The 26,219-nt window shown below is 46.6% G+C and overlaps 1 protein-coding gene across 6 annotated transcripts in view; it reads left to right on the top strand.

Annotated features, from left to right (window-relative positions):
- Positions 1-7,021: 7,021 nt before the first annotated feature.
- Positions 7,022-26,219, top strand: part of KCNA6 (potassium voltage-gated channel subfamily A member 6) — a 36,044-nt gene continuing 16,846 nt past the window's right edge. For 2 of the 6 annotated variants that reach the window (XM_019661283.1, XM_019661285.1), the window contains exons 1-2: positions 7,022-12,449; positions 21,380-21,435. In XM_019661283.1, the coding sequence (XP_019516828.1) occupies positions 7,697-9,289 (1,593 nt within the window). In that variant the 5' untranslated portion in view covers positions 7,022-7,696 and the 3' untranslated portion in view covers positions 9,290-12,449; positions 21,380-21,435. Of the gene's footprint in view, positions 12,450-12,825; positions 13,043-17,731; positions 17,833-21,379; positions 21,436-26,219 lie in introns of those variants that run through there. The other 4 variants (XM_019661279.1, XM_019661280.1, XM_019661284.1 and 1 more) reach the window with 3 other exon arrangements.

Below are 26,219 nucleotides of genomic sequence, written 5' to 3' on the forward strand. Positions count from 1 at the left end.
CATCTATTTCCCTTCTCTTCACAAAATGTTTGGCTCCCACAGGCAAAATGTACTTACCCGCTAAGGGCGACAACCCAAAAGTCCTGTCTAGCCCTGGCACCAAGTTGAAATTCCAGGATCTCTAGTGATGCGAAGTAGTCTTTATGTTAGGGAGTGACATATTCTGGTCTCTACATCAATTATGAATGTGGCTCCTCCTAATTCAGAGACATAGGGAACCAAAAGGACAAGTTATCTCTCCCTTTCCCAGAATACAACAAACAATGGTTGATTTGGAATAGGAAAACTTTAATAAATATTCCCATTCATAAATGGGAAAGATGGAAGAAGTGCAGCCATTGCTGGTCTGTAGTGATTCTGAAACTCCACTAAGCAGAATTAGGACCTCATTTGACTGCTTGGGAGGGCCTCCCAGCCCACTGTTCTCTGCCCCTTGGCTTCCTCTCCCTCTGTAATATTCCTTTTTCTTTGTTGTCTTCCTTGGTCATACCTGAAATGGGCATTGCAGATGATATCTTCCTTGGGGACTGAGCAGCTTTCTCAACTTGCTTCTTGACCATCAGTATTTAGGGGCCTAAAGGTTGTTTCAAGTCTTGAACAGTCATGAATGGGTTAGTCCAAGTCATGGTTCCTTTGGCAGTATGACTGTCTTAAATCTTTTTAGGCTTTTTCCTATGTGTTTAGACAGCTCTATGTGCCAACAGCCAATAACCACTTGTGGTTCTTCTTGAGATGCTCCTAACGGTAGACAATTTGCGTCTATCAGTTTTCTGTGGGAGGTTCAACCTCTAGTTTTTTCCTCCTAAGCCACTTTGTACAATCAAATTATTGTTTCTGGAAGCTATAGTTTTACAATTTTAATTAGGTTTTACTCTAAAACACCTTATTCCATTCAGAGGTATTAGCAATAGGCATGATTACCCTGTGCTGATTTGTCTCATAAGCAAGCCTGAGTACCAATCAGCCCTTCTTGCACAGAGGTTTTATTTATTTCTAATTGGGGTAAGAAACAGTTGCCTCTGTCAACCCTGATAATCCTCATATTTCTAGAATCCCTCTTGTCCATTTCATCTCTACTTGTTAACTGTCCAATTCTTTTCTGAGCTCATCAATGTCTTGCACCATATTGTCAGAGAAAGCCAATAGTAGCCACCATACAACACTAACAATTTGTTTTTGAAACTCTTCTAAGATATGCAAATTTTTTAAGGTATATTACCTGCCTTCTAAGTTATCAAAGATGACAATTTTTCAAATATTTTGCTGCTTATGACATGGATTGCCCTTAACAGACTCCAGCGAAGTTTCTTCACTGCCCATTATCTGGCCACTGAGCCAATGTCACAAATTTTAGGTTTTTAGTCATAGCAGCTTCTCATTTTAGGGTCCTACTATTGAGTCAGTTTGGCTTATGCTGTGGTAACAAATCAATCCCCAAGTGTCAGAAGATTAGGACAACAACAGATTGTTTCTCACTCAGAAACATTCCTATTGCTGTGGCTGGGGCTGAGTTCCATGTCATCTCACCCTGCAACCCGCCTTGCTCTCATGAGTGGCCACCATCCTGAGCTTTGATGGCCATTGCTGCTGAAAGCTCAGTAGGCATTCACATTGGTAACTCAACATTTTGTCCAGAAGTGACATATATCACTTCTGCTTACAATTCATTGATCAGAACTAGTTGCCTGGTTCAATCACAAGTGAGCTAGAGAGTACAATTCCCATGATCCTAAAACGTAGGGAGCTGGAGACATTTAGAAAACAGCACTAATGAGTGCCACAGTTGGGGAATGGGATGAAGCAGCAGACTGTAAACTCATGATACTAAGAAGCTCTCCTGGGATCCTCCCTGAAAGATAAGGCGTTCTTCACAGATTTGTTTCTTGGCATGGTTAGTCATTTCCTAGCCCTGTCGATTTGCATGGCACAGATGTCTAATGCATTCTTTTTTTCAAGATACAGCTTCACTCAAGCAAAAGCTGTTAGATTTTTCTCCAGTGAATTCTGGAGCTTCATCAACACAATCACCACTTTGTAGCTGATATCATCATTCATCATCATCACCATGATCATAAAAAGCTTTGGCTAAGTGGCTAATTATAAATGATGCTTACCAAAAGATTTGCATTTATCCTTCCTCCTGTCCACTTCAGCCCAGGGAAGGCCCAGAAGGAGGGAAGTGGTCATGGGGCTTCCAAAGACTAAATTAATAGAAGGAACTTTAGGTATATGAGTTGTCCTATGAAGAATGAGCAGTGGACATCAGTTAGTTTGTGGAATCAGTGGGTGCTTTTGGAAGGAAATTAACCCTTGAAGTTCAAGACATTGATTTCTTTTTAATGTAGATAGCAAATGTGTGTGTGTGTGTGTGTGTGTGTGTGTGTGTGTACAGAGGGGAACAAAAGGAAAATAGCAAACATTGTGTGCATAGTATAGAATTACCCATTATTCTCTCCATTCCCCCCAGAATTCAAAGCATCCTTCCCTCATCTCCCCAGCAGAGAAAATGGGGGAAGGTTAAGAGGAGTAAAAATGACCCAAGAAGAAGGGGGCTGGGTCATGAGGGACTGTCTTCCAGTCAGAGGAGCTTTCACATTGGCCATCCTGAAGAGCTGCAGGACTCGGGCAGTGAGCCACGAAGATGAGGGACAGTGTCTGACGTATCACCCCTGCCTGCAACCATCACTATGTGGCTTGCCTTCCACAATGGAAAGCCAAAGAGAGAGGTGATTCTTCAAGGGAGGGTGTGTGTGTACTCATGCACAGGTGTTTACTCAGTAAGAACTGAGGGAATTGGTCACTTACCACTTTTTCCTTCCACGGGGGCCTTCCATAGGGCAGTGGAAAGGACCATTCCCAGGGATTATTCAGAGAAACAAGGCTAAGTTTATGACCACCATCCTCTCTCCCAGAGGAAAACTAAAAGGATTCTACTGTTGGGGTAATGACAAGGACACACTCACACACACACACACACACACACACACACACACAAAGTAAAAAATGTAATAAAAGAAGGCTGGAAAATAGAATAAAATGATCATTTATATACCTGGAATAAGTACATTTTAAGGTCCAGGGCAGAGATAAAAATTTAAATATTTACTACATTATGTGTCACATTATATGTGCTTATTTTGGTTGGTACATACATCGCTTTTAGGTGATTCCTCTCTACTGGCACCTTTTTCTTCCCACCATGTACTCCTGTTCTGATGTCGTTTGTGTTCAGCTGGAAGGTCAGCATGGGCCTGGGAGGAGGGGAGCCCTGGGGTCTGCTCCCAGCCCTTGGTTTCTGACCACCCCTTCTCTTGATTTTTCTCCTACCTTGGTCTCCTTTGCTGGCTCCTTTTCCTCCTGAACTTGAACTGTAAATTGTTGAGTACTGTGAAGGACTTGGTCTTGGTTATGTTTCTCTTCAAGGTCCACATTCTGTCTCTCTGGAAGACTTTAGTGCCATAGGTTTAACTATTTCTACATATCTTTAATTCATAAATCATAAATTTCTCTGCCATATTCCAGACCTGAATAAGTAATCACCTCCTTGATGTCTTCATTTGCATGTCTAATTTGTCTCTCTGGTTTAATATGTCTATAAACAAGGTTTTGATTGATCCCAACTAGTTTAACCCCACATCTCGCCTGTTCAATAAATGATACCACCAACCCACCTAGTTGTTCAAACAAAAAACCTAGCATTCCTTGTTTATTTCTCTTGTCCTGTTGATCATCAATTCCTGCTATTCTACCTCCTAAACACATCTCCACCCCCACCCCGAATTCTCCTCCACTCTGTCTCTACTCATTCTACATTTACTGTAGTCCAAGTCACCACCATCTTTCCCCCAGACCACTGCAGTTTCTTGGTCTTTCTATTTTTTCTTTCGCCCCTTTGTAATTCATTCTCCCGACAGCCTCTATGTACCATGTCTCTCCTCTGCATGAGAACCATAATTGGCTCCACATCCATCATCCTTTAGGTAAAACCTGAGCACCTCATCCTGCAAGAATGCACCCCTTGCTTCTTCTTCAGTCTCATCTTGCACGTCCCTCCCCATTGCCCCGTCTCCTCCCAGTAAATGGCCTTCTTTATCGTCTGTGAACACTCATGACTTTTCTAGCTCAGGCTTCGGCACCTGTCTGCCCAGAAATCTCTTCCCTGGCTTTTAGCATGGCGGGCTCATCCTCATCTTTGAATTCTCAATTGAAATAGTATCTCTTCCGAGGGAACTTTCCCAACCACCCTCTTCAAAGTTGAATCTCCAGGTTCACTTCTGACATAGCATCCCATTTATTTTCTTCAAAGCATTTACTACAGCACATGAATATCTTCTTTGTTGTTTACAGTTAACACTTTGTATCTAGACTATAATGTGTTTATTACATGAAAATGTAGACTTATAAGAATGGGTATTTTGTTGAGGTCACACCTAAATCTCCAGCACCTGGTACCATGATGGGCACCCAGCAGCTTCTCAATTTTGCTTGTTAAATGACTGAATGATCCCTACCATCATTGCAAATATCTGAATTTAGATACACCAAGAAAAATCTGTGCTTTCATGACACTGGTGCTCAGTGAATGATGGCGAAATGTTGCTGTCTCTGGTTGGGGTTGTGCCTCATCTTCCTTCACCTGGGAACTGTCACTTCTGAAGCTGTGACTTTACTCACCCTTAATATACGCTAGAGAGGAATGATCTAGGCACAGGGCTTTTCTAAAGCTAAGGAAATGAGTCTCCTTCACAAAAGAACGAAAAACAGAATTCTGATTCATGAATCTGCTAATGGCTTTTCCCTCCAGGGGAACCACCCATGCACAGCGAAAACTCTCTTGGGGCATGTCCTGTGCCTGATGTGAAGGCAACCATGGGATATCAGCTCTGCTTGTAGCTTGACAAGCTTAACCCAAGGGATATTCAAATGGTGGTTCCTGCCACCATATCAGCCTGTGTGCCCTTCTGGAGGAATGCAGGTTCTTCCCCGTGCTTCTCCAAGGTTTGTTTTGAAGAATTATTGGCCTAGTTGATAAACTTGTGAATAAAAATGACAGTGATGAAAGCAAACATGCAAATGTATATTTCTTCATAAATTTTGAAAACAAAGACTAAAAGAATCATAAGTAATCAATTTACAACCTAGAGAGTAATTACTGATAATTGGAGAAGGGTAAAAGTGGACCTTTTATGTTGTATTTGTTGTTGGTTTCCTTTAAAATTTATTTTTGAATGGAGCACCTTACTTGTGTGAAGTCCAAATTGCATATTTACATACCCTGAAAACAGAAAAAGCGATCAACTGGATGACTCAAAACACTCACGATCTCTTGCCTTTCATTGAAACATGCAAGGTGAGAGGAGGGAGTGGAAACTAACAGAGCAAGCACAGAAAGGAAGCAGAAACTATTGCTGGGCAGGCTTGGTGACAGACAACACTAGAGAAGGAAGATGCAGTGAGATGCTATTCTTTTCTCCTACCCGCTCGCCACCTGTCCTCTTCCCCACACATCCAGGTTACTTAGTTCCCCGCTCTCCTCTACCCCCAGGGAGTGAGCCATTGTGGTTTGAAAACACTCTATGCAATGCCAAGAGCTCTTACATGTATCTTGTGGTTTGAGAGTACCTTTATGTAGCATTCCCATCATTGTCATCAGTGAACCCTTGTTAATGATCTAATATGCAGAAGAAGTGACACAAAAGCACTTTGTAGTTGTCAGCCAATTAATTTTGGCCATAGACACCCCAAAAGAGGAAAATTGAGGCACAGTGAAGTAAATGCCAACCTTACCTGTAAGTGGCAGTCTGAAAAGATCAGATCAGACCAACACTCCCCCACCAGACCCTAACATGTCTGATCTAGTGACAAAATACTGCATGGTTTCTGGCAGAAATGGGTAGAAAACCATTCTTACCACCTCCTCCTGGAGAGTTAGAGAAAGAGTCTTTAACAACAAACCTTGGTCTCTACCCAAATATAGCCAGCCTTCCTTGTAACATCACCTAGAGCAGAGGTCATCTTTCTCATAGGGCTGCAAAGACTGAGGGAGAGAGTACAGGTAAAGCACTAGATTGTGGCTGGCCTACAGTAGATGCTCAGTAAACGTAGCTATTATTTTTTTAGTCAACATTCTTGCATACCCTTTCCACTCACCCCCTCCTCCCTCTTCTTGTCTGCACAATAAGCAGACATTTTGCCTGGCTTTCCAAGGAGGCTGGGAGCAAATGAATTCCAGGCTTCACTTACCTGGACTACCGTACCTCTGCAAAGCCACCATCTCCTGGTTCTTTCTTCATCCAGGCTGCCTAAGTCCCCAGGACTCTGGTGAAAACTTCTGATGAGAAAAGCAATGGGAGACTCCTCACCACTTTCTCTACTATCACGTTGCAATTCTTGGAGACTGGCAGCCTCACCCTCCCAGGTTTGCAAAGGGAGGTATGAGGTTCTTTGGGGACTTACACTGGAGTACAATTTAAATTGGAAGCTCTCAAGACATCTCGAAATGTTTCCTGTACTTTTTTTTTTCTCGGTAAAGATTGGAGAAGCTGGAAAATGGGTCTTTGTAAACACAGAAGGACAAAATATAATTTTGATGTTTACATTAAATACTGGATGAGTGGAGGCACAGCGCCCTGTGCGGTGTGTGGGGCGGGGTGTGTTTTCTTATTGATGAAAGGCACTGCGCAGGTCAACTCCGTAAACCCACAGGAGACAAGCTAATTGCGGGGGGGGGGAGGGGCGGGGGTGTGGTGCGAGGGCACTGGTACTAGTTTAGGGGGGCCGTGAATGTGAACGTGAGAAGGGGAGAGGCGTGCCCCAAGAGCGCGGGAAAGATTACTGCTGTGGCAACTGCGTGTCTATTTCCACAGCTCCCTGGCTTGCGGCAGCCCCCGACTGGGCAAGGGGTGTGATGTGGGAGTGGGGTGGGAGGGGGCAGCGGGCGGGGCCTGCCACGTCACGTGGCGAGTGTGAGTTGGGAAGGAAGGGCAGAGCGGAGAGCCGAGCCACTGCAGCTGCAGCGGCTGCAGAGAAGGCTTGAGCGTTGGGGAGGTGGGTCCCCGCGCCCTGGCGCCAAGGCAGCCCCAGAGCCCTCTACGAGGCTGGCAGTGAGGCCCCTAGGGAGGAGGTGGCTGCTGTGGCGCGGGAACGGCGACCTTGGCTAGACGGAACCCGCGGTGGACGTAGGGCGGAGGCCGGAGCCCCGCCAGGAGTCTTTGCGGAGCCGGAGGGAGGCGCATCTGGCGCTTCGGTACCCGCGGCAGCCGGGGGGCTTAAGCTGTGCTGGAGAAGCGCAGTGGGAGCTGGGGAGTGCTAACCGGTCTGGAGGGCGGACCCCTGCGTCTCCGAGCCCAGTCTCAGGCACCGTGGGACGAAGCCACGCGTCTTTTCAGGCATCCAGTTTCACACACGCCAGTTTGCGGTTCCAGGTATCCCAGTAAGCTCTAGCACCCAGGCGCCGACAACTGGAGGCGGGGAGCCAAGTCCTCGGCGACCAGGGCACCTCCCCTGACAGCCTTACAGGGACCAGGGCGTCAGGGCTCTCGGACCCCACCACAGGTTAGACACCTAGCTCCGAGGAGCGCGAGCCCCACCCTAGAAAGAGGGCGCACGCAGCCTGGCGCTGGGAAGCGCTGCTGCGCTCCAGAGGTTGTGTCGGGGGGCGCTGTCCTAGTGGCGGGGAGCGCAAAGCGGAGGGGACATGAGATCGGAGAAATCCCTTACGTTGGCGGCGCCGGGGGAGGTCCGTGGGCCCGAGGGGGAGCAACAGGATGGGGGAGACTTCCCGGAGGCCGGTCCAGGAGGGGGCTGTTGTAGTAGCGAGCGGCTGGTGATCAACATCTCCGGACTGCGCTTTGAGACACAGCTGCGCACCCTGTCGCTGTTTCCCGACACGCTGCTGGGAGACCCCGGCCGCCGCGTCCGCTTCTTCGACCCCCTGAGGAACGAGTACTTCTTCGACCGCAACCGGCCCAGCTTCGACGCCATCCTCTACTACTACCAGTCGGGGGGCCGGCTGCGGAGGCCCGTCAACGTGCCCTTGGACATTTTCCTGGAAGAGATCCGCTTCTACCAACTGGGGGACGAGGCCCTGGCGGCCTTCAGGGAGGATGAGGGCTGCCTGCCCGAGGGTGGCGAGGATGAGAAGCCGCTGCCCTCCCAGCCCTTCCAGCGCCAGGTGTGGCTGCTCTTCGAGTACCCGGAGAGCTCTGGGCCCGCCCGGGGCATCGCCATAGTCTCCGTGTTGGTCATTCTCATCTCCATCGTCATCTTTTGCCTGGAGACCTTGCCCCAGTTTCGTGCAGATGGTCGAGGTGGAAACAACGGCGGTGGTGTGGGCAGAGTCTCCCCAATTTCCAGGGGGAGTCAGGAGGAAGAGGAGGATGAGGATGACACGTATACATTTCATCCTGGCATCCCCTCTGGGGGCGTGGGGGCGGGGGGCTCAAGCTCACTAAGTACTCTCGGGGGCTCCTTCTTTACGGACCCCTTCTTTCTGGTGGAGACCCTGTGCATCGTTTGGTTCACTTTCGAGCTCCTGGTGCGCTTCTCCGCCTGCCCCAGCAAACCAGCCTTCTTCCGCAACATCATGAACATCATTGACTTGGTGGCCATCTTTCCCTACTTCATCACCCTGGGCACCGAGCTGGTGCAGCAGCAGGAGCAGCCGTCGGCCAGCGGAGGGGGTGGCCAGAATGGGCAGCAGGCCATGTCCCTGGCCATCCTCCGAGTGATCCGCCTGGTCCGGGTGTTCCGCATCTTCAAGCTCTCCCGCCACTCCAAGGGCCTGCAGATCCTGGGCAAGACCTTGCAGGCCTCCATGCGGGAGCTGGGCCTGCTCATCTTCTTCCTCTTCATCGGAGTCATCCTCTTCTCCAGCGCCGTCTACTTCGCAGAGGCCGATGATGACGACTCGCTGTTTCCCAGCATCCCAGACGCCTTCTGGTGGGCAGTGGTTACGATGACCACAGTAGGTTACGGGGACATGTACCCCATGACAGTGGGGGGCAAGATCGTGGGCTCGCTGTGTGCCATCGCTGGGGTCCTCACCATCGCCCTGCCGGTGCCAGTCATTGTCTCCAACTTCAACTACTTCTACCACCGGGAGACAGAGCAGGAGGAGCAAGGCCAGTACACCCATGTCACTTGCGGGCAGCCTGCACCGGACCTGAAGGCAGCTGACAATGGACTTGGCAAGCCTGAATTGTCTGAGGCCACCCGGGAACGTAGGCCCAGCTACCTTCCCACTCCACATCGTATATATGCAGAGAAAAGGATGCTCACTGAGGTTTGACCCAAGCAGGCAGGGCCTGCACGAGAAGGGGGACACTGAGCAAATAATCTCCTAGGCTTCTTTCTCATTCCCCAGAATCTCACCAGAACTCCAGGTGACTCCCTGCCTCCTTCCCCTACACCCAGTGCATGGCATCTGGGACCAATTACCTGGACTGTCAACTCTGTTGCTTGGTCCCTGCAGTATTCAAGGTTTATCCATCTAAGCAACATTTTTGAAATTCTAATGGTGCCACCCAGTTATGCCCATCTTCTGTTACATGGATGAGATTTCTGTCTGACTTTTCCTCAAGACTCTGATTTTTCATGTCTGAGACTTGTAATACCTGTAGGAACAGAGATTTCAACAGGACGGAAACCAGGTTATCCCTGGGTCCTGTTTCTCCCAGTGGTGTCCTTTGCTTTGGGGCATGCACCCGCCTTAGCCAGATGGTAACTGGCGGCAGCTGGAGAACAGAAATGGTACTCACCTTGCTGTTTTATTCCAGAGCTCTGTAACACCTTCTGGTCATCCACGGAGGACCCTTGGTAGAACCTTTAGCTGCACAGCCTCAAAATATGTTCATCTCTAACCTGGGATGGAATTAGAGAAACTACAATTACACTTGGCCATTTGGAGGACACTAAAGTCAGTCCCCGATCAAAGGGGCCAGTGGATTTTTCCAGGTGTGCTCTGGCAGTCAACATCAGTCTTTGGTCTTCATTTAGTCTTCCCCACTCTCATCCCCTGACTCTCTGTAGCTTCCAGGAAGGCTCTTTCTTAGAGCCAAATACTCTTTTTGTGCAAGTGCCTTCCTGTGCAGAGGAACTGGAAAAAGGGAACCACAAAGCCAGGAGAGATGGCTGAATAGAGTCAAGCAACTGGCATGTCTACATATCTGAAGAGAGATGCCACTTAAACAGATATTGTCATCTCAGAGGGGCAGAGGAATCTTCTTGCTGATGGCAAATTTCTCTTCCTTGTTTTCCCCCAACCTCTTTAGCCCGGCACCCTTCTTCTTGGGAATTTGATTTAGGATCATAATTGAAGGCTTTCTAAAGCAAACTTCAGCTTAAACCTGTAGACAGGTAAAAGCACACATTAGATGCTAGCATGGCCCCCCCCCCCCCATCTTGTGGGCAATGAAATAGATGGTTTAGAGTAAGGAAGAAGCATTATGCCTTTGCTGACAGTCTCACTGCTAGAGGTTTTTTGCTGAGTCAAGCAAACATTCACCCCTTGGAGCTGCAGCCAACTTGCTCAAACTGGTAAGGTAACAAGGTGGTGTCACCACCTGGACTAAGCCATCTTCTTCCATCGTGAAACTCCTGCCTACCATCCTACTGCCCACTTCCCCTCATTTCTCTCCTGGTAACATTGTCATTTGTTTGTTGCCTTGATAAACTGTGATGTACCGTTCTGAGCTCTTTTAGGTACAGTTCAGAAACTGAAAGGACTGTTAACATGTTTTAAATTTTATATCTATGCTTTAAGACTCTTTGATGAGAAATTTTTTTAAAACTTATTTTCTCGAAGAGAAATTTATGAGGGGTGTTCTTGTGAGGGTTTTCTTGAGAGGCACTGTGGCTCCTGTGAGTACCAGATCTAAATCTGGATTTTGCCACAGCCTTACAGGGTAACTTTGGTGCCACAGTTCCTCTTTGTGCCTCAGTTTCCCCACCCATTAAATGGGAACATTAATGTCTTCCCTCCCTACCTCATGGGGAGTCCAGTAAACTCATCTGGGAAGCTGGGGTTGATGCTATGCAAATGTGTGAATTTTTGTAAAATGGACTTGGTTTTTAGTTCATTACCCTGTCTCCCATCTCCCATAGGCAAAGCCTCCTTCCAGAGTTTCTGCCTTGGATCCAAAGCCCAAGAATAGGCCATTCTGGGTCATTAGCTCCTTAACTCCCTGCTTAGCCTCTTGAACTGGGCCTCAGTCTTTCTTCTTACGCTTCAGAAAGGAAGATGCTCTTTAGACAGGTTCCGTGGGATCCTTCTAGGGCCATGGACCACCTTGATCGGGAGCTTGGCTTCTCCAAACCTGAAACATGGTAGGATATAGAGGAGTTCGTGATTTAGAAACCTTCTCTGAGGCCATCAAGTGCTGCTTTTACAAATTTCTTCCGTTCCTCCTGGCTATTGGGGGAAAGGAGAAGGGCCCAGCCGGGGGTAAATGTTGGAACACGTGGGCATGTATCTCTCTGTATGTGTATGTGATCACCCTCATCACCATATCTAATAAAACATTTCCTTTTCAAGTCAGACAGAGCATGCCTGAAAGTAAAGGGTTTGTGGAGAGCTGCGCTCTCTAGGGACTCTGGTTGCCATAGCAACCTTCCAGACTGTTCTATCTTCTGATTTGGGCAGCAAGGGAGATCAGAAGACTACATATCCTTAGCTTCTGAAATGGGAACACCTCTCTCATAGAGGGTTAGGGGCTGGTAGTGCTGGGACAGAGATGTGTGACCTTTGGAAAATGAGGGGGAACCAGGTCCCCAAAACTTACACCCTGGACCTTTCTTCCTGGTTTCCCCACCCAGTCACTGATGCTGCCTCATCTCACCTCTGATTCTTCAGAAACTTGAATGCTAAGCAACTGCCAGTTAATGTCAGTGTTATCTTTTTCAAAATAACAAGGGGGGGCGGGACTTGCTCCTCCAGAGGCAGTCAGGCTGGGCTTCTCAGAGAGTCACAGTAGTTTTAGCCCATAGTAATATTATGGAGTTTTCATGTCCTCAGAGAGAGGCTCCTCCCAGCTCTAAGAGAGATGAAGAGAAATGATATTCTTTCCCCCAGGGAACAGTCTAGCTCCTGGGAGGAATTTCATAGGTGGTTCTTCTTAAGACGTTGAAGAAAAACAGAGAGGCTGTGACCTGACCTAGTTCCTGCAAAGGATTTTGCCAAATGATCCCTCTCTGACTCTGAGCCTCTTTATGTGGATTTTGTGCCCTGAGCACCAAGAAAATATGCACCCTGTGTTGCCGTGACACCTGGGGTGCTGATTTCACAGCCGCCAGCAAAGGCAGGGTTCAGGCCATCCTTACACTTGACTCAGCCAGCAGGAGCTCCCAGAAGTCTTCCTGGATCTGTGAGGCTCATCGGAGACGTGGGATATTCCTGTGGCCTGACCACCCCCAAGGAGCGAGAGCGACAGCTGGCCATCTTTGCATCTGAGGTAGGTTCTCCTGCTGGGGAAATTCCTTCCGGCTCAGTCCTTTTGGCCAAATTAGAACTCAGGGTGGGGAAGGACGGAGAGCATGCATTTGGGGAGAATCAGGGTTTGGGTTTCCCTGTCCTCAGCAACCACCTTGCTCTCTTTCTGCATATGTTCTTTGACTCCATCCATTTTAGTTTCTTTCTTGTTTCTCTTTCCTGACTTCTGCCTCTCCCTACCCTTTCTAATCATCTCCTTTCTCTGCATTTCCCCCTTCTTTTCATTCTCACTTGCTGTGCATTTTCTTCTTCTCACTTTTCCCTTCTGTTGTTTTAATGTCTCCTTCCTTCTATGTGTATCTTTCTATCCATCTCTTTCTCCCTCTTCAATTTTCCAGTGGCTACAGGATTTCTGCTGAGGGTCACACTGTAAACTCTAGAACTAGCAGTGTTTGCTAAGAAGGTTGTTCTCCAGCTGAGGATTCACCTTTTGTCTGATTTCATATACTGTCCATTCCTACCGTGCTCACCTCTGTGAGGAAAAGTCCTGAACTTATGAAGCAAGATGAGATTGCCATGGGTTTAGAAAAATGTCTCCCGGAAATTTCCTGAACCTGCAAGGGAGGGAGGGAGGGAGGAAGGGAGAGAGAGAGAGAGAGAGAGAGAGAGAGAGAGAGAGAGAGAGAGAGAGAACAAACCTGAGACAAATACTCTGTCATACAGCACTGAAATATATTCACCTTAGGGTCCCCCAACCTTAAGTAGCTTACAGAAAGGTTCATGACAAAGAACAGAAGAAATAGTAAAATAAACAGAGAAAAGAGGACTTAGAAAGGCATAAGATTGGAATTAGCCTAGAAAAAGCCCTAACTCACAGGTAGCCTTCTGACGGTCCTTAGTTTGCTCTAAGGTCCTCATAGCACCCCTTTGTCTCTCCTGTGCACTGAGGTCAGGACAAAAGCCAGGACATAAATCCCAAGGGTGCAAAGTGCAGGGGACACTCCTTGACAAGATGTATTACGATTCACCACCAACCACTTCGTAAGAGAGCTTGTGCCTCCTCCTTGCTGGAGGTCATAGAGCATAGGGTAAGTCGCACCTGCATCAGGACATTGGGGGAGGGGGGCTTTTGGGGGTAATGGAAGTTTTCTAAAACAGGATTGTGGTGAGAGTACAACTCTATAAATTAACCAAAAAAGTCATTGATTATGAACAAAGCGTGACACAGGCTCATAACCTGGGAGAGTCACATCTTGGCTGGGAGGATGGTTTGGTTTTATAAATCTAGAAGCTTAACATCTCTAAAAATAGACCAGACTGGATATCCAGGATAGAATGACAGTTTCTGTCTTCTGCCACATGGGGACACTTTAGAGCCTTTTTTTCTGACAATCAAACCATGGTGGCATTTGCATATTTATTTATTTGTTTGTTTTTGCTGTAAAAATAGTTCAAACCATTTTTGGTAAATGCAGAGGATAACTAGCATATATGGAACTACAATAAGTAGGTTGGACATTATTTATTACATGGGACTAGGGTGTTGAACTTGCCTGAGTGACTTATACTTGCTGCAAAAAGAAAAGAAAACAACAAAACCCCCACAAACAAACCAAAAAAATCCCACCTAATCTCTGCACCTGTACACCCAGAATTCCTGAAGAAATTGCACAGGAGTCACTGCTTTATTCTACTGGCCTCCTCTCCACCTTTCTCCTTGCTGTAGTCATTAACCCTTAACAGCCGGCTGATGGGGCCCAGCAGTCTTTGGTGCTTTGGGTAAACAGAAGAGCAGGGTAGCAGCCTTCCGTTAGCTCCCGCTTCTCCATGGTTGCTCATCAGACTTTGCTCTTCTCTTGCTCTGACTTGCCTGTCGCTCACTCATCCCTTCCTTCTCTCCCCTTGGTGCTTTTCCTCATATGACACCTTCCAGTCCTGAGGCTTATCTGTCCTCTCTCCACTGGCTGAGCCCTTGCTTTTGGCAGTAATTCTGTCCCCTGGCATCTCTACATGAGTGCCAAATAGATTCCCAGAGAATATTGCCCTCCTGGGACAAGCTAGCTAGAAGTGCTGTCCTGGCTCTGATTGTTTTTGACGGTGCGCTATTGCCCCAGGAAGCAAAGTGTGGTTCAATTCTAGCTTGTCAAGGTCACTTAGGGGAGGAAAAGAAATCCATTCTTTAAACAGTAGGATTTCCTGTCTCCATCCCACTTTATACCCGGCTGCCTTAGGTTGCACAGATGCCTCATGGCAGAATCAGGCCTAGAGCTGGGGGCTTGAGCAGGAGAGGGAGCTTCCCAGATTCAGGCCACTGGGCATAAGGACAGATGGGCGCCTGGCTCTCCTGTCACAGTGCCTCCAATGAACCACTTGAGGTCTCTGTGGGGTTGGAGACTGACATGGCTTTCACATCCCTTTGCTCTGAACTCCCAGAGAACGGCGTTCGCCCTGCCTCTTCACCCTTTGTTGGTCCTCATCTCCTTGGCACCCACAGGTGGGGTGGAAACCTAGCAGCAACTGCTTTGAAAGGTGGTCCCAACAGAACAGTGACTCCCTCATTTCCAGAATAAGAAAGTAAAAGGGGCTGACGCTATATTCAGTCTCATTAATACTTGGTTATCACTTAACCTATTTGGGTCCTAACCTGGTGGGGTCTAATGACCAAAAAAAAAAAATTGTTTAAACACAACTCCAGTCTCATCGTTACTGTGAAGAAGGTTTTCCCTTAGTCTGTCATGGGCTCTGGCAGACACTCTTTGCCTGCCCCTAGCAAACATCTTGGAACCTTCAGCAGCCTCCGCTGCAGGCTGCAGGGAGCACAGACAGACCCTGACTCTCTGGCCAGAGCAAAGCCGACATTTCAGAAGGAAGTTGCAGCCACGCAGTCTGCTGGCGCTGCTATTTTTGACATGCTTGCTGTTCTCCCAGTCTTGACAACCGCTGTCTCCAGGAGACAGACAAACCCGCTCTTGGCAGCAGAGACGTTTTGCTTTGAAAAAGAACATAGGAAGACAGTCCGCAGCTGGGAGGGGCTGGAGAACGCGCCATTCCTTCCTTCTCCTCCAGGAAGCCGGGCACCTGGCTGGCAGTGTCGTAGATCTAGTGCTGGAGGTACCATCCTTGCCTGGTGAATTCTCACTCTGCTGTCATCCTCCCCCTGGGAGTAGTCTTAACAAGAATGAGGATGCACTGTTCATTTAAAACATGTTCAGTGCTTTCAGACATCATATCACATTACAAAGAGGTTAGGAGCATGGACTCTGGGGCCGGGTTTTCTGGGTTCAAATCCCATCTCTCCCACTTACCTGCTGGGTGACATCAAGCAAGTTCTAAAACTGCACCGTGCCTCAGTTTCCCTCACTGTCAGGTGGGGAGGGTAATAAGAGTACCAATTTTATAGAGCTGTTTTGAGGATTAAATGAGTCTCCTTGTACATATTGTTATACGTAAGCACAATACAAAGGTTGGCTACTATTATCCTACAACAACCAAATGAGGCGGGTAGGCTAGGCATTGTTTTCCTCTGGCAGATGAGACAGTTGACGCTCAGAGGGCATGTTCAAGGGCACAATGCCAACGTGTAGTACATCACCCTCCAGAGAGATAGAATAGAACAGAATGCAGTGAGGTTCTGATTGGTACTAAGCAAGAAGACAGAATGAATTCGTGGTTCCTAAAAACGTATGTGAGCTTTTATTAACATTCCAGTTCATCTGTGATGGAAGCCCAGCAGGTGTCCTGTGCTTTTCCCCTATGGGACTCTAACAGCACATAGCTATATATACATCTTTCTATAGCGCCTTTCCTCCCTACCATCACTGTTCTCACCTCACATGTTAATATTCCCAGGGCTTGCGCCCCCTCACCTCCCAGGGCCTTCCTTACATACTTCCTCACATCTTCCTCCTTGGGACAAATGCAGGGTCTCACAGTTAGCCCTGGGGACAGAACCCATAAGCCAGGCCCCCTGCTCAGCGTTTTCGTACACTGTTCCAGTGGCTTTCAAAATCCCACCTCCCATGGGCCTCTTCCTTTGTCCCCCTCTGTTCCCCGGCCACCTTCACATCACACTATGCCCTTCCGCCTCACTTTGCGGGTGGGGGACACCCTGTGACATTCCCTGGGTGTGTTCCAGCTACCCTTTCTTCCTTTCAGGTGGAGGAGACAGGAGACCTCAGAATCAGAACAAGCCGGGTCCCCCTATTCCTATGGGTGTCCCTTGGCTTTCACTGTGACTACAGAGCAGCTGCCTAAGCTCTCATTGTGGGGTCCCTGCTCAGACCAGATGTTCCACGCACCCTCTCACTCCCACAGCCACTGCAGCTCCCCAGGAGGACCTCACCCAGGGCAACACAGCGGGTCTGCCCCCGCCCCATCCTGAATTCAGAGCTTCTTGGCTTGCTTGCCTTAGGAGTTGGATCTGAATCACCGTTTATTAGCTGCACCTCATTTAACCTCCCCAAGCTTCAGTTTTGTCATCTGCAAAATAAGGACGCTAATTCCATTTGCTGTTTGTGAGGTGATGAGGCTCAAATGAGGCTGCAAGTTAAAGGGTTTAGCGGGAAATGAACTCTCAGCAGAGCAGCCTTCCCCTCTGCCAGGCCACCGAGGGGGCTCAGCGACACTGAACAGCCCCGGGTGGGGCTGGGACCCCTTGTACCCTCACAGAGAGGCAGGGTCCCGGTGACTTCAGTTTGGCCCTCGGAAACAAACACTGAAATGAAATAGGACATACAAAACTTGACGCAGCATAGCTAGCTATCTTACCAGAAGACTCTTCGCCTAAAGGCTTCACAGCAGAATCTCTAAATAATTGCACTTCAGATGCGACATACTATGTAGAAATGTAACCTGAGCATATCTTGTAAGAATAGGATGGATATACCAGTAATAATTTTTCCAACAGTTAGTTTCCAATCCAAAGTAGAATGGGGACTGTTCCTCACCCCTTCCCACAAGCACTAGAGCATTGCCAAGGGCGGTTCGGAGGGTTGCAGATGGACAGAACTCCAGAGCTGGAAGGGGCTGTAAGCCCTCCTTCGTGAAGGAGGGATCTGCTGCCGAGAAGTGGGGTGACCAGCCCACGAGCACACAGGCAGTTACGGGCAGAGCTAGCACTCCCGTTTTCTGACTCCAACCTCAGGATATTTTTCTATGGAAATTGGAAACCTAAGGATCGCTTAACCATTTTTTTTTAAACCAACATTATTCATTTCCCACCCAACCAAACTCCTTAGCTGAGCTGTCCATAGGAAACAGAATTAAGTGCTTTTTAATTTCATGCCTCTCTCCTGACTTTCCCAGGTCCAGAGGCAGCAGGCCTAGCTGGAGAAATCCTGGATCAGAGAACCAGCTCCTGGATTTTTAAGGAAAGATTAATAACTGTTACTCTGTTGAGTACCAAGGTATTTTGCACTGGGCAAAGCGAGGCTCGTGTGCAGGCTGGGGCCTGGGAAGCCATGCCCTGGGCTTCAAATCTCACGGAGATTTAACCTTTCCATGCTTTGCTTTGCTTTTTCTATTAAATTTAGGGACTGGGCTGTAGGAAACTGTCATAGGTTGGAAAGCAGGAGGTTACTTGAGACTTCTGTATTTTACAGAGGAAGGGAGGAATGCAGAAAGTTAGCATCTTACCCACAAGTGCCGACTTCTGATGCCCTGGGAAACAGAATCAGCTTCTAGACTCTTCTCTGTGCTTTGTTGCCCTGGTAGAGAAAGAGAAGTTATTGTTGGGTTACAGGCCTCTTTTATAAATCACTGGACTAGGGTCAGGGAGAACACAGTTTCCAGAAGCCATGGTAGCTGGGCCATAAATCAGACAGATGCTCCCCAGCTGCTTGGAGGCAATTTCGCATAGCTGGGAAGAGGGAAAAGTCTGGTGTGTTGGGGCACAAAGCAGGGCTGCTTTCTACTCGGGAGGGTCCCCATTTGCCCCAGAGCAGCCCAGGCGCTCACCCACACTCAGCCAGGCTCTGCTCATCTGGAAGTGTGACTGTTTTTTGTCTTATTTTTTTCTGCATCTTCAACCCTCTGGTTCATGGTTTTCCATGCCTGCAGAATTACAGATAGCAACCCCAGAGCACTCAGCCTAAAACTGCAGGTTACACTTGATAACAGGTTCTAAATCAGTGACATCTGGGCCAAATATGATGCCATGTTAAGAAATACCAGATACGACAATTATATCTCAAAAAAACTGGAAAAACATACAGTAAATAATAGAAGATTTCATATGCAGTGCTGGATTTTTGGTTTCCCTTGAAAAACTAAAGGTCTGGTCTCATTGTTCCTGTATTTCGACTTTTCAACATCAGTCAGCAAGGGCGAGCACAGCTGCCGCCTTCACTGGGGAGTGGGTTCTCTTTTGCCTAGTGCCCACAGAGGCTGGGGCCATCTGTCATTTTCATTGTGCCCACAGCATTGTTTTTTTTGGAGGTGGGAAACACTTCCCTCTGTGTGCATTTCAACCACCGGTTACAAAATCAAAGACTGAAGGGTGCCATGTTTAGGGAAATCAAACCCACCCTACTGTATAACGTGACACTGGGACACTGGTGCATGTGACTGCTCTCGAAAGACTTCCTGTATGATCTCATTTAATTGAGTCACTGTGGACTATTAAATGGGGAAGAGGTAGGTGTGGTTGTCAGAAACAGATAGCGAGGGCTGGCAGCCTGGGGAGGAGACAGTGACAACTCTAGAAGACAGAGTTATGTGGTTGCATGGAGAGCAGAGACCTCACAGGAATCAAGAATAGGCTAAGTTATGTCCTCTGTCCAATGGAGAGGGCAAGGAGGTGTGTGATGCAATTAAGGATTTCCATCTAAAATGACTAACATGAGAAACAGGCAAACTTGGGTGTTTGGATAGTTCTGATTTGAGGATGACCTCCTCCTTTTGTGATGTCAGCTAATGAACCATCACTCTGCTCCTGCCGGTGGGATGTGTGAGAGTAAAGAGTGAAGCATATGGCTTTCCCAGGTAATGGTTGGCTGCTCAGCCATGGGCTCTGCATCTGTTGGGTGTCTATGCGACATTGTGAGCCCCATGGTCACCCCAGATCCTATCTGCCTCTCTTCCCAGATTCCCCTCCACCCCACAGTTGTCTTTGGCTCTCAGGTGGACTCTCCTATCTGTGAACTTTATTGGTCAGAAGTTAAGTGACTAGAGTCACGATATTGCCTTGGAAGAGGGATGAGAAAGGCCCCCCTCTTTTCCTAGGTTGACCTGTAATTTCATTAAAATATTTCAGCACCAGAATTCAGGAGGGCAGTCTCAACAGCATTTTGGGCTAGAGTCAGCTCAAAATCCTTAGGATTCCAAGAGAGAAGTAGATTTCACACTCACCACTCACTGGGGACAGCTTTCACTTCTGAAAACCCAAAGAGGATTGTATTATGACCGACACCCTCCCCCCCGCCAATTTGCCCTTTCCAGGCATGCAGAAAAATTACATCAGGCTGGGCGTAAAGGAAATCCATCATGGACCTTACATCTAAATGTCTGTCTGCCTCACTTTTCCCCCATAATTGCACTTCTGAAAACTTGTTTTTGACATGAGTTGAGTGTGTGTGTATAAAAAAATTAAAATCATTTTCCTACCAGAGATGCTTTTTACTAAAAGGGGGCCTTGTAGGTTTAAAAACGTATACAGTAAATTTAAAAGAGAGTATATAGTCTGAAGAAAAATGAACTTAAACTGGTTTACACCATACTACACACTATCATAATTTATTCCTCCACTGGAAGGAAAAGGATTGCTATGTTATTAGAAATGGTGGAGATTGCTGAACAGATTTGAGAAAGAAAGAGGCTTTTTATTCATTGGAGAAACTAGGGGATATTTTTCCAAATTTATGTTCAAAAGTGGGAACTCAAAGAAACTCTATTACCATTTTTTCTTTTTTTCTTGCTGCATTTTGACTGTCTGGGTGACAAATTTGCAAGTGTGCAGCACCGCATTTCTAGCCTTCCTTCCTGTGGCCATGTCAGGGGAGGCAGGATGGGAGGAATGGAGACAATCCTGAGGCCCTTGTCTCTGTTAGCCACGTAGGCAGGGGGTGATGTTGGCCCACCCAGGAGTCAGAGCCCAGTGCTGCCACCCGCTAGCTGTGTAACTGTGTGGCCCTGGGAATGTCGGGATCCTCTCTGAGCCTTGGTTTTCTTCTCTGTAAAATCAGGTCATTAATATAATGCCCTCCATGGTGGCCAGTGGAATTAAATGAGATCGTGCTACCGAGGGTGCATCACAGTGCAGGGCATGTTTAAGTACCCAATAAAAGTGGGTTATGATTTCCACGGTCTCTTTCTTCTCTGCCTGTTTCAGTGGGTACTGAGGCACAGGCCAGGCCTCTGACAATTGCCCAACCTTTAGGAACAGCTGAAACCACTCAAAGCTCTTGTAGGTCAAAGTCTTTTGGGAAATATATATGCAATCGTTTCTCTCACTTTGCAGGTTCCTATTTTCTGGCCTAACACAGAGCATGATTAGGCTATTCAATCATGAAATACTTGGCCTTAACGAAGGTGACTCATGCAAAGAGCCTTAATACCCTTTTAGACTGAGAGCTGCTCCATGCTAAAAAAGCCAGCAGAAGAGAAGATCCAGGAATTCTGACAAATTTCTATAAAAAGAACATAAGCAATAAAGCGACGAATCCACTCAGAATCCCTGGGAGCTGTGAGAATGTCCAACTCCCTTAGGAATTACTGAGAGGTTGCATACCTGAGTGTGGGACGATTGTGTGGCCCAGCCCTTGACCTGCCTGACTTCTGGGAGAGTGAGCTGTAAGGAGACTGACTGCATAGGACCCAGGTAGAATGCTTCCTCATGTGCCCAACATGCTCGTAAGTGTGCCTTTGTGATATGTTGGGGTGAGCGTTCTGTTTTGGTATTGCAATACGCGTCAGTGGAAAATATGACTCAATTATAGATAATGTATTTCCTTACAGACAACGCTTCAGGGATTATTTAATTTGCAAGGAAGTCAGCTGAACTCATGCGACATGTAAGTAGAGAATAAGACAAAATTATGTGGAATAATTGAGCTGGAAGAGGCTTCCAAAAGTCACAGAATCCATTACTCTGCCCCACAATAGAAAAAGTTCCTAACTACCCCAGACCTATTCTGAAACATCCCCAGAGAGAGAGAGAGAGAGACTCCATGACCGAGACTCCCTCAAGCTGTTTGTGTTGGAGCTTCACAACCTTTGTTGTGAGGATGTTTTCTTCCTGTCTTGGTTACGCATCTCCTGTGTACTTTAAACTTCCTTCCTCCTATTTTGTCCTTGGCTGATATGGTTACTTAACTGACCATATTACCTAGAATAATCCCTTATGCCAGAGTTCCTCAAATGCGATCTGCAGAATGCTCATTCGACACGACATTCCCATGGGAAAAGAATCCCCAGGTACTACATTTCAGAAACACTGCCTCTTGGAGAGACACAATGCACATGAACAGAAGATTAAAGGCACTGACAAGTCATGCAGCAAATAAAGCTATTTCATTTCTTTAACCCTTTCTGGGGTAACTTCTATTCACATCCCACAAAAACTGTAATCTAAGGATTACATTTTGAGAAACTCAAAGAAATCTGAAACTCCTTGTGATGCATTTGAGTCATGGAACCTCAGCTCTTAAGGGTTTTCTCCAATGGGCCATTTTTGTAGCTTTTCATCACCCCTCTTGAGTTGTGCAGAGACGTATAGAATTAGGGTTTTGATAAGGCTCTGTGTAATGTGAAAGAAGATATCCTCTCTCCTGATGCTCTTCAAAATCTTCTTAAAGGGAAGTCTTCAGGGAAAATAAAGAGTTGGTTTAATTTGTTAGATTTAGAGTTTCTGTTTTACTTTGCTGGCAAATGTCCACACTTCAGATACACTTCTCCAGATAGAAGACTTATTTATGATGTCAGTTACGGAGTAACAGTCCAATTTCCAAGTATCTTGGCAACCAAATAAAAGATGATAACATGCATTTCTAGTCAGATGTACTTTTCTAACTAAACTGGGCCTTTTAATGAAAACATTCCAGCACACCTTTACTAATTAATGATCATATTTATAAAATCTTATTCACAATCTGAGCAAGACACAAAGAAATACTAGCCATGTACGCTAAGTAACCAAGTTTTCCCGTCTTCTTCCTCATTTTCCTATATACTGCATTCAAGTGCGACACACTTTCTCCTAAGGTACTTTAGGGACTGGTGCCTCCCAGTTGGACCTGGTCCCCCAGTGCTCGGATTTAAGGCCTCTGGGAAGCTCTTTCTGCTCTGTGCTCTGTGTGCTACTGAGGGCGTTTACCTTTGATTCTCCTCTGCTGACCCCAGGAAGGCCCGATGCCCTTGTCTAGTTCCTCCACCAGCTGGTTCAGACTCAGTCCTTCTTCCAAGGTTTCTCTTCTGTGCTCAGAGGTAAAAGGAGAGAGGGCCTAGCTGTTCTTGACCTGTCGTTGCCTTTGAGCTGCTCCTTTTCTGGACATCTTGGGCTCAGGAGGAGTTTTTGATATCCGGTTGCTTCTTTCATCATTAAATCCACCAAAAGTCAGAACAAGTGGACTATGGGGAAGGTGGGAATTGCATCTAATTCTGCATCTGTCACTAACCTGCTGTGTGACCCTGAGCAAGTCGCTTGCCTGGCACTCAGGAAATGTTAGCTGCTAGTATTATTCTCTGGCCTAGTGCCTTCATCTGTTAAGTGAGATGGTTGAAGCAGACAATTTTTGAGTTTTTGCTTGAATATCCTATAGATGCTCAGCTTATTCATTAAATGTATGGATGGCTCCTTTGATAACATGGCAAACTTGATTGCTTGGCTTTTGCCACCAGAATGATCCTTTAAAAAGAGAGCTGGAGTTACTAAAATTTCAGCTTTATGTATTGGGTTATTAGAAATGTCATGACATATTTTTTCTGTTTTTTGTTGCAAAAATGCATCATGACTTTTCTGACAACGCAATAGAATCACTGAATTTTAGACCTCATGCACTCCAACCTCTTATTTTACAAAGATCAGAACTTAACGTTTAAAAACACACTGAGCAGCTTATAGCAAAGTTTTGAAAGAGATGTAATAATTTTCATGTAATACCAAATATGAGAATTTTTTTTCTCTGCTTTTCTCTTCTCCTCTCTCCTTCCTGCCTGCCTGCCTGCCTGCACGCCTGCCTTCCTGCCTTCTTATTTTTCTTAGACGAGGTCTATCTGAGTTATTAAGTGATTCCAGATCGTTTTTTATTTTAAAGTTGCAAAATAAACATTCCTCAGTTTGGGCTCTGTCAGCACCTTGGCATCATGATTGGAAAAATGTTGGGCACTGAAAGGAAAGGCGCTTCTATAGTAAGAAAAAGCAGGAGAAAGCAGAGCAGCAGGGTGGAATCAGTGTTTCACGGGTCTCTGGCTCCCTACTTTTGAGGAAGTCTGTTAAAAAGACCCAGTAAAGAAAAGTTGGTACAATTCTTTGGAATCCTCAGACAGGGCAGTGACCCCCAGGGCAGGCATTGGATTGTGTGCTGGGATGACCCGATTGTGTCCTGCAGTGGCCCTGGACAGAAAGGTCTTGGCTGGATAGAAGGCGCCTAGCTCTGCCCTTCCAGCTCAGCCCTGGGAGCTGGCGCTGTGTGTCTAGACCAGGGTCCCCTCTGAGCCGGGTCCCCGTCCTGCACGGCTGCACCAGTCTGGGTGCTTTTTGGCGTTCGGTCACCCCCTCATCCGTTGAGCTTCTGTTTCTACTGCCAGCTGAGGCTGTGGAGCAGTAGAACCCTGGACAGGAACCTGTGTGGGTCCTCGTATGCTACTTAACCTTGAGCAAATTTCTTGAAACAAACATTTTTTTTCTGACTTTCAAAGTAATATCTGCTCATTATGGAAAATTAGTACACTTCAGAAAAGTATAAGAAAGAAAATAAAAGTCCCCATAATCCCACATCCAAGTGTTGGCAGACATCCAGTGTTGGCATTTTGTTGGGTTTTTCTTCCAGACTAGCTCTGTCTTAGTTTGTATCTATATCTCTATAGAGATCATAATGTATTTCATTTAAAAATTTTCATATTATGTCTCTAATTTTTTATGCAATTATTACATAACGATCTTACAGACACATCATTATTTTGGAAACTTACCCCCAATGTTGGACATTCAGTTTGTTCTAAATGATGCTACAGTGACCATTGTTAGTATAGATACTTGTTCATACTTATGACTATTTCCTTAGGCTGTATTCCTGCAACAGTCAGGAAGTATGAGCAAATCATTTTCTAGACTTCATTTTCCTCATCTATAATAATAACAGAAACCACACTAATTAAGAGCAGCAAACACTTCTCAGCATACTGTGTTCCTGACATGTTGCTAGGAGCTTTGGATGTACTAGGTCATTTAATCTTCCTAGCAGTCTCATTAGTATTTCTCCTTCATAGAAATGGATTGCCCTAAGTCACACAGCCAATAAGCAGGGTGGTGGGATTTGAACCCAGGCAGTCTGATCCCAAAGTCACTGCTCTTAACTGCTGCGCCAATACTGCCCCCATGAGAGGAAGGAACTAAAGCAAACCTAATCCCTAGGGTACCGTTCAGTTCTAACAGTATCTGCATTCTTCAATTCTATGCTAGTGATATTCCCAAGGAACACAGTTACCTCTTCATCCCCTCATTTGTGTGTTTAATGGGGTTGGCGTGTGTGTGTGTGTGTGTGTGTGTGTGTGTGTGTGTGTGTGTGTGTGAGTGTGTGTTTATAATCTTATGAATGGAACAGAGTCAGCAGAGAGAGTGTGAAGCAGGAAAGCCTGGACAACCCATTGACAAAATAATAAAATACTAGTAATCTGTGCTATTACAGATTACTCATCATTGTTTCCTTTTTATCTGAAGGTTCTCAAGCTCTTTGGCTGGGAAATTTGTCAATGTAATAATTGGACTGTCCCCGGTGGAGCAGGAGTGGGATTGGACGTGGCTGTCTAGCGCAGCCCAGGCCTGGGAGCACATGTTTGTACATTTTATCAGAGCAGGATGCGTCCCCTTCCTGAGCTGCTCTGCCCGTGGTGTCAAAAGCATTGCTGGGCCTGACTGTTCATTGTGTAGGGAAGGAGAGAATCGACAGGCTCATCCCTGGAATGACATGTCCATGCTGCTTTCATTGCTTGCTCAATAGAGAGATCGCCAGGCCTCCTTGAAATTCTGATTCAGCAGATCTGAGAAAAGCCAAGAACCTGCTTTTCAAAGACAAACTGAAAGTGATTATCTTCAGGAAGTTTGGGGAAGTCTAGGCAGTGGGTTGCCACTTTCACAGGCCATCACAATCACCTGAGAAGCATTTTTTAACAAGTCCCCTCTGCTGTCTTATCTTATGCATGCCCCAATTTGAATAATTGATTTAGGGTGACGTCCAAGTGCAACATTTTTAAAAAAGCTTCTCAAGACATTTTAGTGCACAGCCAGAGTTTGGAACCATTGGTCTAAGAAATGAGAGCGATAATAATTTGACACTTTACATGTAAGTGCACTTCACATTTTATAAATCCCTTTTATAACTGAACATCATAACAATCCACTAAGGTCAGTAGGGAAGGCTTTATGATGATTGCCCTTGGCCCAGAGAGGTTGACTGAGTTACCCAAGGTTGCACAGCTTCTCCCTCAGTCAGCAGCAGCCCAGCTGCTGCCCAGCCTAGCCCAGTTCTGCCAGGTCTTTTGCGGAAGTGCAGCCTACCACCCCCTGAAGATCTTCCAGGATGAAATCAGTTTAGCCTCCATCAGCTGCCTCTCTTAGTGTTGACATTCAGGAAGCCCT

Source organism: Hipposideros armiger, unplaced genomic scaffold (genome assembly GCF_001890085.2).
Source record: "Hipposideros armiger isolate ML-2016 unplaced genomic scaffold, ASM189008v1 scaffold_342, whole genome shotgun sequence".
NCBI lineage: Eukaryota > Metazoa > Chordata > Mammalia > Chiroptera > Hipposideridae > Hipposideros > Hipposideros armiger.